This window comes from Arachis duranensis, chromosome 7 (assembly GCF_000817695.3).
Source record: "Arachis duranensis cultivar V14167 chromosome 7, aradu.V14167.gnm2.J7QH, whole genome shotgun sequence".
Taxonomy (NCBI): Eukaryota; Viridiplantae; Streptophyta; class Magnoliopsida; order Fabales; family Fabaceae; genus Arachis; species Arachis duranensis.
Window position 1 is genome coordinate 51533056 of NC_029778.3, and position 13795 is coordinate 51546850.

At 32.2% G+C, this 13795-nt stretch overlaps 2 protein-coding genes across 3 annotated transcripts; one reads left to right on the forward strand and one right to left on the reverse strand.

Moving 5' to 3' along the window:
• Positions 1 to 4590: 4590 nt before the first annotated feature.
• On the forward strand, positions 4591 to 6064 carry LOC107459006 (transcription factor bHLH87). Its single transcript, XM_016077232.3, has one exon. It carries the CDS (start codon positions 4591 to 4593, stop codon positions 6004 to 6006), a length of 1416 nt encoding a protein of 471 aa, XP_015932718.1. The 3' UTR covers positions 6007 to 6064.
• A 3174-nt stretch (positions 6065 to 9238) lies between these two features.
• Positions 9239 to 13568, reverse strand: LOC107459005 (putative leucine-rich repeat receptor-like protein kinase At2g19210). Of its 2 annotated transcripts, none has more exons than XM_052251844.1 (13): positions 13378 to 13568; positions 12753 to 13293; positions 12141 to 12622; positions 11909 to 12044; positions 11745 to 11816; positions 11584 to 11655; positions 11408 to 11488; positions 11164 to 11309; positions 10839 to 11077; positions 10592 to 10718; positions 10440 to 10502; positions 10010 to 10199; positions 9239 to 9721 (listed from the first exon to the last, which is right to left on the reverse strand). In XM_052251844.1, exons 1-13 carry the CDS (start codon positions 13454 to 13456, stop codon positions 9286 to 9288), a joined length of 2664 nt encoding a protein of 887 aa, XP_052107804.1. In that variant the 5' UTR covers positions 13457 to 13568; the 3' UTR covers positions 9239 to 9285. The 2 variants fall into 2 exon arrangements, with proteins under 2 accessions (XP_052107804.1, XP_015932716.1); XM_016077230.3 differs by having other exon boundaries at positions 10839 to 11080; positions 13378 to 13566.
• Positions 13569 to 13795: the final 227 nt, after the last annotated feature.

Below are 13795 nucleotides of genomic sequence, written 5' to 3' on the forward strand. Positions count from 1 at the left end.
CCTATATATCATTCATGCAGAGAACCAAGACATACATACATACAATAGTTGGCAATGCCCCACTCTTCAGTTTCGGTATTATTACAGAAATTAATTAAAACTTGGTCTTGTAAATAGGGCTGGCAATGGGGCGGGTAGGGGCGGATTTTTACTCTACCCGACTCCGTTCCGTCGTACAATAATCCGTATAGAATCTGTCCCATTTTTATCCGTAGGTAGTAAAATGTTGAACTCTAACCCGCTCCTGCGGATACCCGCCCCGTCTCCAGGGGCAGAGCTAGAGTAATTTTTAGGAGGGGGCCAACATAAAAGTATAATATTAGAAGAAGAAAAAATTAAAATTAAGGGGGGCTAATATAAAAATTAATAACCTTTATACATTAAAATTTTTTATTTAGGGGGGCATTGCCTCCCTTCTCTAATACTTGCCTTTGCTCCTGTCCGCTCCTATCCGCTCTTATAATTATTAAAATCCAGTAAATAAAATTAAATTCAAAATTTATATAACTATCATCACATACATAACATAAATTAAAGTAAAAATTTAAATATAATACAATATTATTAATTATTTACTAATTATTTTACATATATTAAACATATTATATATTAAAATTATATATATTACATATATAGCAGGGTGAATAGGGGCGGGTATTACTTAAACCTGACCCCGTCCTTTCCAAAAATCTGCCCCGATGCGGAGTACGTAATTATCCACCCCAAACGAGTAAAGACAGAGTGGATACCCGCAAACTTGGATAATATTACCATCCCTACTTGTGAATAATAATAATAATAAGACCCTAGTGTATTTTTTTAAGTATTTTAATAAATGCGGTACGGTTTTTTAATGAACATGTTACAAAATAAAAAATGTTTATTAGTTACTGAGTTATAACATTATTTTCAGAGATACTTTGTCGGTTATGATTGAATTATAACGATTAGATAAAAAACTATTCAAGGATTACAACCAGAGAGATGGATCATAATTGGTAAGACGTCATGGACTCATGGTCCATATAGCCTACCTACCTAGCTATATCTTAACTGCTATTACATCTTTTCTTTCAATCCTTAGCTTGTCTCAATCTATAATAACAACGTGATTTAATATTATTTTGTAGTTGTCCTCATCTAAATCAATACACATTACGCATCTTTTTACTATTGGCCAAAATATAAGACTAGTAGATCATTTTCATGTTAATCTCACAATAAATTCAATAATTAAAGAGTGTGTATCAAATTTGAATGCAATAGCTCAAGTACTTTGATCACCGCCCCTTTTATTATCTTCTGACATGATTTAGAAAACTAAATTGAATAATTAATACCGTACCGCGTAGGTGCGCAGTCCATAATTTGGTACTTGACTTGAGCCAAGTCAACACATACAAATGTTAAGTCAAGTGCTTCACACAGGTATTGTTATTATTAGTTCATGATTCTAACATAGATTACTACCAGAACTCTCCTTCAAAAACTTGAAATATGTGGATAAAAACAATTTAGGACGAAGAGAAAAAATGTTCAAAAACATTAAACATCACATCATGTAATTTGAATAATATAATAATAAAGGGATAATGTTAAGGATATGTAGATGGATGGTGGTTGGATTGGATGGGAGGGTTGGTCCCCATCGCGGTTGAAATTGAAATATTTTCCAACTATGCGGGTGAAGCCTATCTATCTCATTGGAATTTCAACCAATGAGATATTGCCACGTGTAAACATTGGTGCTGAGTTCACGTGTGAGTCGTGTAGCGGGGACCATAAGCAGCTGGCTATATGGAGCCGAGCCGATAAGCCAACCCCATTTGGGCATCCATAAAGCCCGACATAACGAGGCGAATGGTATCCGCACACTGTAGGCCCAAATCTGGGCCCACCAATTTGACAATCTCTTTTGGTCCTATCTCTATATATCTCTCTTCCATTTAAATTTCAACCTCCATCTTCGTCAACAAAAATTTAACTATAGCATTTGAAAATAAGTATGATTAATTGTAATAGGACCACAATTTGATATTATTGTTTATAAGCAAATGTATAGAAGGAATTTAGATATAATTCTATCATTAGTGACTATTTACGTAAAGATGTCTCCATATAAAAATGAGTCAAATAAGTTAAATTATTTAATAATTTTTACCTATTGTCTTTATATAAAAAAATAACTTCATCTGAATAACCACCTTTTATCGTTAACTATATAGTATATAATAGGCAGAAAATTAATGTGGTGTAGTTCGTTCCAATTGGAAGATAAAGCCAAATTATTTGACTGAAGCTTCAGGAACATAATTGTGGGGCTAGAGAACATGACAACCTGAGACAGTTAAGAAGCTGACCACGACACTTGAGTTCAGGAATTTCGGTTAAAGATAGAACGTTAAAAGATGCATGGTGAATTAATTTTAGATACCAAGTCATTTACATGAGTTATTATTGCTACCTATGTACCTATATTGTACATTGTAGCTTACGCTTTTAATTTATGTATTCTTCTATAGTGGATATTATATTTATCTAGGCAAAAACTTTCTTCAACCACTATACCTGCTTTAAATGATTTCTATGAAGAAAGTTGAAGCTCTAACATTTATATATGTCTTGACCTGAATAAAAGGATATGGTAAAAGAAGAACATGAGTTGACAACCTAAGAGGATTTGAGGAAATACATATATGCTATGGGAACCCATTATTCACTGAGCTGTGTAATGATGGGGCGCATGTGACCGATGAAATTAGCTACCTATATGCACTGATCAGAACTCAGAACCATTTCTGTGTCCCCGTGGGAGCAATATAATGCAACAACAACAACAGCTCCTAATAAAGTTAAACTAAATTTGTGATGAGACAAATTTGTAGAAGCAACTTGCTTTGTTTATTTCTCTATCTACTAATCTGGATCCCTTAATTTGCTAGCCTGCCAACACGTTTCAATGTTCCACTACTATATATTTCTTAATAGAAATTATTATTATCCTATGATAACATATTTTTTAGTAACATCCTTTTTATCAAGTTTTCATGTCCTGCAAGTAGTGTACACTTTGCTTCTTATATATATTATTTAATATATACACTAAGTTTTAGGAGTTTCATATATATAGATATGTATTTTGGTAAAGAGAATAGAGATATGTACATACACCAGAGAAGACGAAATTGGGGTCCTTATCCCTTAATATATACAACTCATAAAGCATTTATATGAAAAGCAGAGCTTAGATGCTTAGGAGTCATATATACTAAGTAAAAATCAGAGACTTGAGTCATCAACTCCATTAGTTTATTTTTTTCAACTTTGAAGTGAAAAGTTGAATCTAACTTCAGCAGTATAGTGTGCTTTCTGATTTTAATCAGTAGATTCCTCTAAGAGTTTTACCACCCTAACTTAAACAAATACTGTGGTATAAAGTGAAAGCATCAAAAGTGCTATGATTAAATCTATGATTAACAAAAAAGTGGGTGATATTGTTTAAAGATGCTTCCACTTCCACTGCAGTTTTCACTGCAACTGTACAATGCGCATGGAATATATATAATCAACTCAAAACTGGTCAGAGCTTTCCCACTTAAAAAGTATAATATTTTGTATAAGAAGAATAGATATTTAAGGTGCAGCTGTTTACATTATGGTAAAAACCTCACACATACATACAATATTTTATAAAACAGTAAAATTTTATAACAAATAACATTATTTTCATAAAAATAAATACTGAATAGCACATTCAATCAGTTTTAGATTTAGATTCAAAATTCTTTTCTGAAATCTCATGCTCCTTTCTTTTCAAAAATACAAAGTCCTTATCTTTTTCAAAACCATTAAACTGTTCTAAAACTGTTAAAAGCATACTAGTTTATACTAGCTAGCCTCTTCTTTCTTTCTTTATTTTATTTATATTTCCCCTGGTATAATACATTCCCAAATGCCTATTATTTAATATGCAATTCCTGACATACTTTGTTCAAGTACCAATAACTTGTTTTTATTGTAAAAGCATGTACCTTTTCATTGTTCCTATCTAATCTAATATCTATATATATAAGCTTCTCTTCAACAAACACAAAGCACTACTACATGGTATCTGGAGGTACAGTAATCTTTATTCTCTCATCACATCACATCATTTCCTTAAATATATCTGTTCTCTGCTCTAAGTACTGAAAAATTTAGAGTAGTCCTTAGTTTTACCATTCACAGTATTTAAATTAGTTGTTACATAATTTGTATCCTAATGAATTTTAACAAGGCAGAGTTAATAATACTATCACATAAGCTGACATTTAATCTTCTTACATGTCTTATCTCTTCAGTTGTTGGAAGGATTCTCACCCTGTTGGATCCAGCTTGAGTTAATATTCTGTGTTCTGGAAGCATCTAGATAGATCTACATTTGGTAAGCTCTTCAACACTGCATTTATTTTTTGTACCAAACCACAGTTATATCTTTTTCTGTGCATTTCAATTCTCTTATATATGTAAACATGATATATAGGTAATAACAGTAGCATCACAAGAAGTACCACTTTGTCATTCAAGTTCAAACTACCTAGATCTTCATCCATGGATGGTCTGAGTTGGGATCCTTCTTCACAACTTGCTGTTAATAACATACCAATGTTGGAAGGAGAAGAAGACTACTCCATCTTTGTTAATAATCACATGCAAGAGATGCACAAGTCTCATCATCGTAATGGATATCCAAATTCTGAAAAAGTGATGATGATGATGAGCAACATGGTTCAGTACCCATCATCAGCAACACCAGAAGCTGAGATTGTGAGTTTTCCACAGAGAACAAGAAACAACAACAACAATTTTAGTATGGCGGTGAAATCATCATCATCATCATCAACCGGTTGGGATGTAAAAGAAGCCTTAACATCTAATCACCAATCATGGCCATCACTTTCAGTAGTCAATTATGTGCCAGATTTCAATATGGCCCACCACCACCACCACCAACAACAACAACAACTCATCAACAGCACAACACAATCATCATCATCCCTTGAATCACTCGATTGCCTGCTTTCAGCTACCAACAGCAACACAGACACTACTACTGCTACTACTTCTCTTGAAGAAGATGATAGCATCTCCATCATTCTATCTGACTGCAGAAACTTCTGGAACTTCACTACTAATTATGGAGCCATCACTGCTGCTGCTGCTGCTTCCTCTGCTGAATCTGAAACCAATAATGTTTCCAACAAACAGAACAACATGCAATATCATCATCACCATCATCAGATCAATAATAAGGAGCTCGATGAAACAGTATCTCAAGCTTCAAAGAGGACAATCAATGACCAATATGACCTTATCAAAACTTCTTCTTCTGCTGCTGCAACCACCACCACTGGTCCCTACTTCAGTATCTTCCACAATTCTTCTTCTTCCGCCACTGAAAGCGGCGCCTTCAAGCTTATCAAAGAGAATCCTCTACCAAGATCCAAGAAACCAAGATGGGAGAATAACAACAACAACAACAACAATAAGCATGGTGGTTCATCATCCAACATCAACTTCCAGCAGCCGAATTCATCGCATTCCACCATTGACGAACCAGATCCAGAGGCCATTGCACAGATGAAGGAGATGATATATAGAGCTGCGGCATTTCGGCCTGTGAACTTGGGATTGGAGGTTGCGGAGAAGCCGAAGAGGAAGAACGTGAAGATATCAAGCGATCCTCAAACGGTAGCTGCAAGGCAAAGAAGGGAGAAAATAAGTGAAAGAATTAGGGTTTTGCAGAAGATTGTTCCTGGTGGAAGCAAGATGGACACAGCTTCAATGCTTGATGAAGCTGCTAACTACCTCAAGTTTCTTAGGTCACAGGTCAAAGCTCTTGAAAGCTTAGGGAACAAGCTTGACACCATGAATAATCATAATGTTCCTCCTACCACCACCATTGCTTTCTCTTTCAACCCTTCTTTTCCCATCATGCCATCTTATTTTCCCAACCCTAAACCCTAGCAATCTCATCTTCCACATTTAACGTGTAATTTAGGAATATTTACTTCTTCTTCTCAATTATAACATGTCATATTTATAACTTATTTCTGCATTAAATGTGCTTTAAAAACATCTCCATCTATTTAACAAGACGCTTAAAAACAATATATAACCTCTAAATAAGTACAGAAAGACTATGCTATTTGAATTATAACTCGTTGGTGCGATTTGATTTTCATGTTCTTTGTATGTTTAATTGTTAATTATTAATTATATGCACACTAAATGTGTTTTAAAAATATTCTGATATATGTAAGAAGAGGTTCAAACAAGGAACCTATAACCTCAAACTTTAATTTTCATCTCATCATGAAAATATGTGTATTATTTTATGCATTAATAATTTAGTTACTGATTTTTAATATACATAGTTAAAATGACTAACTATCACTTAATTTTCATGTTATTTGTATGTTTAATTGTTAATTATTAATTATACAGCATAGTAGTCAATGCGTACCATGCATGCATGAGAGAATATATAGAGTGCTTTTGGTTAATACTACTAAACTATTATTACTAATGCATGCTTTGATGATCATACTTTTTGAGTTTTTTTTTTTCCCCACTGCAGTTAAATTTTCTTTTAGTAGGAACCAAGATGGTTTAATTTACAATGAAAGCAGTGAAAGTAATAATAATGAAAGGTGAATTCATTTACATAACCTTTTAGCTTGCAGAAAGGTGTAGCAATTATAACACCTATGATTAAGATGAAGGGTTAGAAAGTGGTAGTCACTTTATTATTAGGTTTTGAATAAATGCAATAATAATAATGGGTGAAAAGTTGAAAAGTCTTTGCATTATTTTCGTAGAAGTTATTGATTCACGTCAGATAATAATTTAGTTAAACATATCAAAATATTTAATAATTTTTAATTAATAACTTTACATAAACACATTTGGATGTAAATTTTTGCCATAACAATATAATGTATGTAGTTAAATAAAGTGCATTTTTCTTGGAGATATTGAAGAGGTATTATTCTATGGAAGATAACCAAAGCAAGAGACATTCTCTTAAGAGTAGTGAAGCTGAGTCAGTGGTCCTGTCTCCTTGATTCAACCCAAAGCGTGCTCTTGAAAATCACTCTTTAAGACTCATTGCTCAGCACGTGTATGTATATGTGTGTGTGTGTATATTCTTCTTTTTTGGCACCACTGCTTTGTACTATAACCTTGATCTATGTCTTATTTAAAAACATTCCAACATTCTCAAACTCTTAATGAAACTAATGATATTGTTAATGATGATGACTATGATAACGACGGCTACAATAACAAAAAATATATAAATATATTATTGGCTCGAATATCTTGACTAAGCACATGCCTATGTGCTATACTGTTGTTGTGTATCACTGCATGTGACATTTCCCAGTACAAAATTGAAACCTTTCCGCTTTTACTCTGTCATGCTTTAGAACTATTCGCCCTTTTTGCTCAACTTTAATTTCATCATCAAAATATACAAAAGTCTATCCTAATCTCCCACTACTTACCCCTTCTTTCGGTTTCAAGCAGTCTAACAAGTTAATAATAAAAGTCTTAGTTTATTCTATTTATGACAATTGTCTTTTCAGAGAATATAAATGTTGTTTAGTTAAGATCTCTAATAGCAAAAAGTTTTTAAAGTTTTGTATGTATGTATTATAATATGTTCAATTTTATTTTATATCTTGAATGAAAAGTTTTTCATTTTAAATCTTTTAATATGAGCACTCTTAGACACTCTTAGCAAAAAGTTTAATATAGTATAGATAATTTTGAATATTAGTATGTAGTACTAAATAATGTTATGTTATTATTCATTATTCTGTCTTTTGAAATAGAAAAAAAAAATAATTGTATGCTGTTTAAGAAGTTAATATATTAAGATAGAAGATATGTACTTAGCGTTAAAATTAATATTATTGATTCAACATAGAAATTTGTATTTTTTGAACTCTAATAAGAATAGAAGAATATTGGTTGACCTGTCTAATATTTTAGATTCACAACATAACTCTTCCTCACAATTTTTTTCTTTGTTTTTTCCAATTTGATTAAATTGTTTATATTCAAATTTTATAGTAATAGAAAGAATATGTAAGTGTGGGTCATGCATGCTCTTGAAATTGCTGCCAGGAAGTGAAGGTTGAGGATAGGAATAGAAAGAGATAAAGAGTGTTAATGAGAGAAAATGAAAGAGATTATGGTTGTTATTGGTTTCCTTGCAAAATATATAGAATTTGTGGTGTGAAAGGGACAAGATATTTGGCTTGTTTTGGATATTTTAAATTTGAATTTGATTTCTCAATCAAGAAATCAAATTACCGTTAATTCATTGTCTTCTTGCCTTTCATAATAAATGGGAGGAAGCTAAGAGAAGAGAATAAAGACATTTGGACTTTGTTTTCATACATTTTGTTGTATTGTGCTTTAGGCTTCTAGCTAATGATTTCACATGATCAAAATAACATGCTATAGTTTACTTATCAAGTTAGCATATAAAATTATAGTTTAATTTTGATATACTTAATATAAGTATTTTAACTAATGGATTATACGCACATCTAGTGAGACATGTGTATGTTTAAATGATTTTTTAAAAAAAGTAAGTTTGAAATTTTTTTTTGCTTTTCTGACATTGCATATTCTATAAAATTAACATGCATTCTTTCTTATATGTTATATGTCCACGAAAACTTTTCAATTGGATGAAGGGAGATCAAATAAATAAATAAATAATCAAATTCGTCTTTAAAAAGATCAGTTATTTAAATTAATGGCATTAGTCTTTTAGTTATTTTTTTTATTGACAATGACAAAATTTGTTAACGTGACATGTTAAGTGATATTATAATACATATAGAAATTTTAATTGACTATTAGCATGATAAGTTAATGAAATTAGATCAAATCAGAACCTAATTGAGGGAAGAACTTGAGGTATTAAAATCCTTCAATTTGGGATTGAGTTGATCTAATTTCATAAACTTATCATGTTAATCGCTAATTAGGATTACTAGGTGTGTACTGTGGTGTCACCTGACATGTCACATCAACAAAATTTGATGGAAGTACTAAAATGACTAACTTAAAATCTTTGAAAGAGGAATTTGATTAAAAAAAATCTTTCAAAAACTAATTTGGAGAATAAATTATCTTTCTGAGACTAATTTGATGATTTACTTAAATAAAAATAAAAAAATGGAATAAATAATTAGATTTATACATTTTAAAATTTACAAATAATCTCTACCTTTCTAGGGAGCTCTGTCCACTAATTATATCAATAATGCTGCCCGGTAAACTTTGATGAATGTCAGAATCATGCAACAGATGATTAACTACAGTAATCCTATTTTGAACATCATCATCATCAGCTGGCAAACATTTTTTGAGTTGAGCAACAACATAACTCATTGCTGGCCTGTTAATGGAAGCAGCTGCTACACAAGCCATTGCAATATCCAAGACTTTCTTTGCAGAGTCAACATCAAAGTTTCCTTCTAATCTTGGATCCACAACATCATTCACCTCCCTTTCACTAAGCATTGATCCAACCAATCTAATTATGTGAACTTTCTCTTCTGTTTTGGTTATGGCTGGATGCCCTGTAATTATCTCAAGCAAAACCACTCCAAAACTATAAACATCACTTTTTTCACTCAACTTGCTTGATCTGTGGTACCTACACATTTTAACAAGTAATAATATATTTATTAATACACACCAATCTAAATTAAATTAAAAGGGAGTAACAAAATCAAAATGGTGATTACAATATATTAAGATATAACCTTTATTTTTTGTGCTATTGTTATATGAGCTTAATTTTGATGCACCGACAGTGTAAAGTTTACATAGTCGTGCAATCACATAAGTTCTTTTGGATTACTATTCACACGGTCAATATAAAATATAATTATTTTTACTTATGTGACGTTATGTAATTGAATACACGTGTAAAATTACTTACAGCGGATCAAGGTATCCGGGGGTGCCAGCAACCACAGTGCACATGTGTGTATCATTTTCATTAGGGTAGATCTTGGCCAAACCAAAATCAGCCAATTTACCTCTAAATTTTTCAGTTAGTAATATGTTCTTTGACTTTATATCTCTGTGAACAACTCCTGGACAACAACCTTCATGTAGATACTCCAATCCTACATGCATACACTCCAAATATAATTTATGTAAAAACATTGTTATTTTTTTTCAATTCAATATGTATCTAATGAAATTACTTCTCCCAAAAGTTTAAACTAAGAGGAGACAAGGATCGAATTCTAGACATTTAAATCATAAAAACTCTGATACTATGTCACGAAACTACTTATCTTAACAAGTTTAAACTAATGAGAAGAAACAGATAAATAATTATATCTCTAACAATATATACTAACCTTCTGCAGTATCTACTGCAATTTGAATTCTTTGTTGCCAACTCAATATAGTTTCACTTTTATCTGCATTATTTATGAAGTTAATTAATTAATTAACACCTTGGTGATGAAAAAATGGTGATTAGTGAATATAGTATTATATAGTAATTTACCAGATAAGTGGTAGGCTAAGTCTCCATTAGGCATGTATTCATAGATGAGAGCCATGTTTGTGCCATCATCACAATATCCTATAAGAGGTGTCAAGCATTTATGATGAGCTACAGCCAGAAGTTTTGCCTGTCAATCACACTCAAAAATGCAACTTCTTCTGTTAATTAACTAACATATAATAGACTATTGATGTTTATTTTTATGTTAACTAGTTAAATTATATAGTTAATTCTTAATTAAGATCACCTCTGCCTGAAATTGTAGATATGCTTGGGCTGAGTTTGAGTCTGAAGGAGACAGCATTTTGACAGCAACTTCAGTATCACCTACATAGCCATGATACACGATTCCAGATGCTCCTTTTCCCACAACCCTTTTAAAATTTTTGGTAATTTTTTGGACTTCAGCATAGCTAAATTGCTGTTTATTTGACTCTAACTCCATCTTTATTCTTGAATATGCTCTCAGATTCCCCATTTCAGAGGCTACTGTATGTGGAAACAATGCATTGAGTAAAATATAAAGCTAACTGTCTTAGAAATTAAACCAAACATAGATGATTATCATGTACCACTATGTCTTTTGAATATGAGGAAAGAAGTGATTGCTGTTGCTAGAATCACAAAAGCTCCACCTAGTGATGCCACCAATGGAACCACAACTTTATTACTATTGCTGCATGAACCTGAATAGCAAAGACCTTGATTTCCTCCAAAACTTGCATTTACAATAATAATAAAAATAAATAAACATGTTAGTAACATAAAATATTACTATTTGGAACTGAAATTTGAGGTATAAACTATAAAACATACCTGGTTTTGAGCATGCCATTATTTGAATTCTCTCTGAGTTGCATTGGAACTGCTCCTGTTAGCTGATTCCCTTCCATGTTCCTTCATTGGAGAAAAAATGTTGAGTTCTGTCACTTATTTTTTATTTTATAAATTCATTCAGAAATAAGTTTTCAATATGAAAATATCTGACTTACAGAACTCTCAAGGAGTGAAGTTGAGATAAGAAATAAGGCACTGATCCTGTCAAACTGTTGTTTGATAAATCCCTGAAATTGGAACAAATTATTTTTACTCAAGTCTTGAAATTTATACCTCAGCATTTATAATTGTACATCTGATGGATTCAGTGACTTACAAATATTCTATTGACTTCAAATTGGATATGGCTGATGTTATATTTCCAGTTAAACCACTGGAAGATAAGTTCCTACAACCATCATGATTATAAATAAGTTTCATCAATTTCATCCAAAAGAAAACTATGTAGTTTCATCTACTATAAAATTAACCAAAACTTACAAGTATATGATCCTTGGAGAAGAACCAGCATTGCTGCAATTAACACCATCCCACATGTAACTTAGTGGAATGCATGGATCTCCTTGCCAATTTCTTTTTATCCCATAATTTGACTTCACATTCATGATAGCAGAAGCTGTTCCCATAAATATGAGAACTAATAAGTCAATAAGAAATGAGGAAATTCTTCAAGAGCAAGAAAATTTGTAAGTTAATCTATATATATAGTTACCATCAGTTTGGTCTGTTTGTGATTGTGAGAAATTCTTAGTCATATATATCTCAATGGCACTGAAAAGAGGGGGAAGTGTTGATCTGGTTGTTTTGTTAATCCAAAGTTCCAACCGTGGTTTCTCCAAAATTGATATGTAATACACGCTCTGCAGGTACTTAAGATTCACTGGAGAACCATTAAGAAGATCCCCATTCACAAAAAAGTTGAAGTCTCTAAATTGATTTGCTTCAAGTTTCTGGATTTCGGCAACGAAGAAGTACACATAGTATGCAGAGGCATTATGCTTGGGATAGAAGTTAAATTCTATATTAGCATTGTTGTTTGTTGGAATTGCTGCTGTTTCCATCACAGTAGAGGCTGGTAATGGTAAAAAGTTGTATGAAGATGATTCTTTGTCTATAGCAAGAGAAGTGTTTATCTGTTTCCAATCTTTTGAATTGTAAGGTGTCCATATTCTATCATGGACATCATCTGGGTATCTTTGATCAGAAAAAAATAACATCAAAAATAGCAAATCAGAGAGCCTTATTATATTGTTGTGACACTATATGTTTATATAAGTCTTAATTAAGATACATAACTTGGCAATGAGATTAAATCAATAATCACCTGACTGTTTTATCTTCCTGTAATCCTATGTCATACCGGGCGAGAAGCTCGATGGAGTTAATAAGATAGGCATCACTGTCAAGAACTCTAATCTCCAAAGCTGATATGAAAGGTGTACCCTTGTTGGTGTTAACTAGGCAAACATGAACATAATCCGAGGCAGCAACAAAGATGATTTCCTTGGTTATTACACTGGTTGGATCCTTCAACACTACAGATTGCCACCATTTGGTTCCAAGATAGATATCAAATTGAGGAAGTGAATCTTTACCATCATAGTTTCCATACATGAACCTTGCCCTTAGTAGATACTTGCTGCTTCTTCCTTGAGGGACCTTAAGGGTGTAGCAGTTTCTGATTCTTTCTGGGAAACTTCTAACATTCCAGAACTGTTTGGCAAGTGAAGAGGCCTTATATTTGGGTGATATGTTGTGGCATTCACCAGTGTCTATGATGCTGGCATCTGAAGTGTAATATATGGAAGTTGTTTCATCTTTGTAACTTGCTTCATCCACAAGTCCACAATCAATGCTAACAAAGCCTGAAAAGGGGGAAGTGATAAGCACAAGAAACAATAGTTGTGATTCTGATAAAAAAAAAAAAATCTTATGAGAGATCACCAAACCTGATTGATTCTGGGCATGAACAATGATAGGAAGATTCCACAGAAGTTGAAATACTAAAAGCAGGAAAATTCCTATCATTTTTCCCCCCTGACCTTTATGTGTAGAATTGAGATCTTGTCACAACTTAAAACTCATTTGATATTTGATGTTGGATTATGTTATGGGACTTGTAATCATGACTTCTATAACATATGATTAAGCTTAAGCTTTTCATTTAATGAAGTCAAAAACAGCATTATTTTTATGTAAGTGTTGGACTTTAGAAACTTCCCCTTTGAATTGTCAGAATTGTAGACTGTAGACTATATTAATATTTATCAATAGAATCATATAGCTGTTTTCTCTCTTTTTTAATTTTTTTTTTCAAGGTTTTGCTAAAATATATATACTCTAGCATATGATGCAGTTGACCAGTGT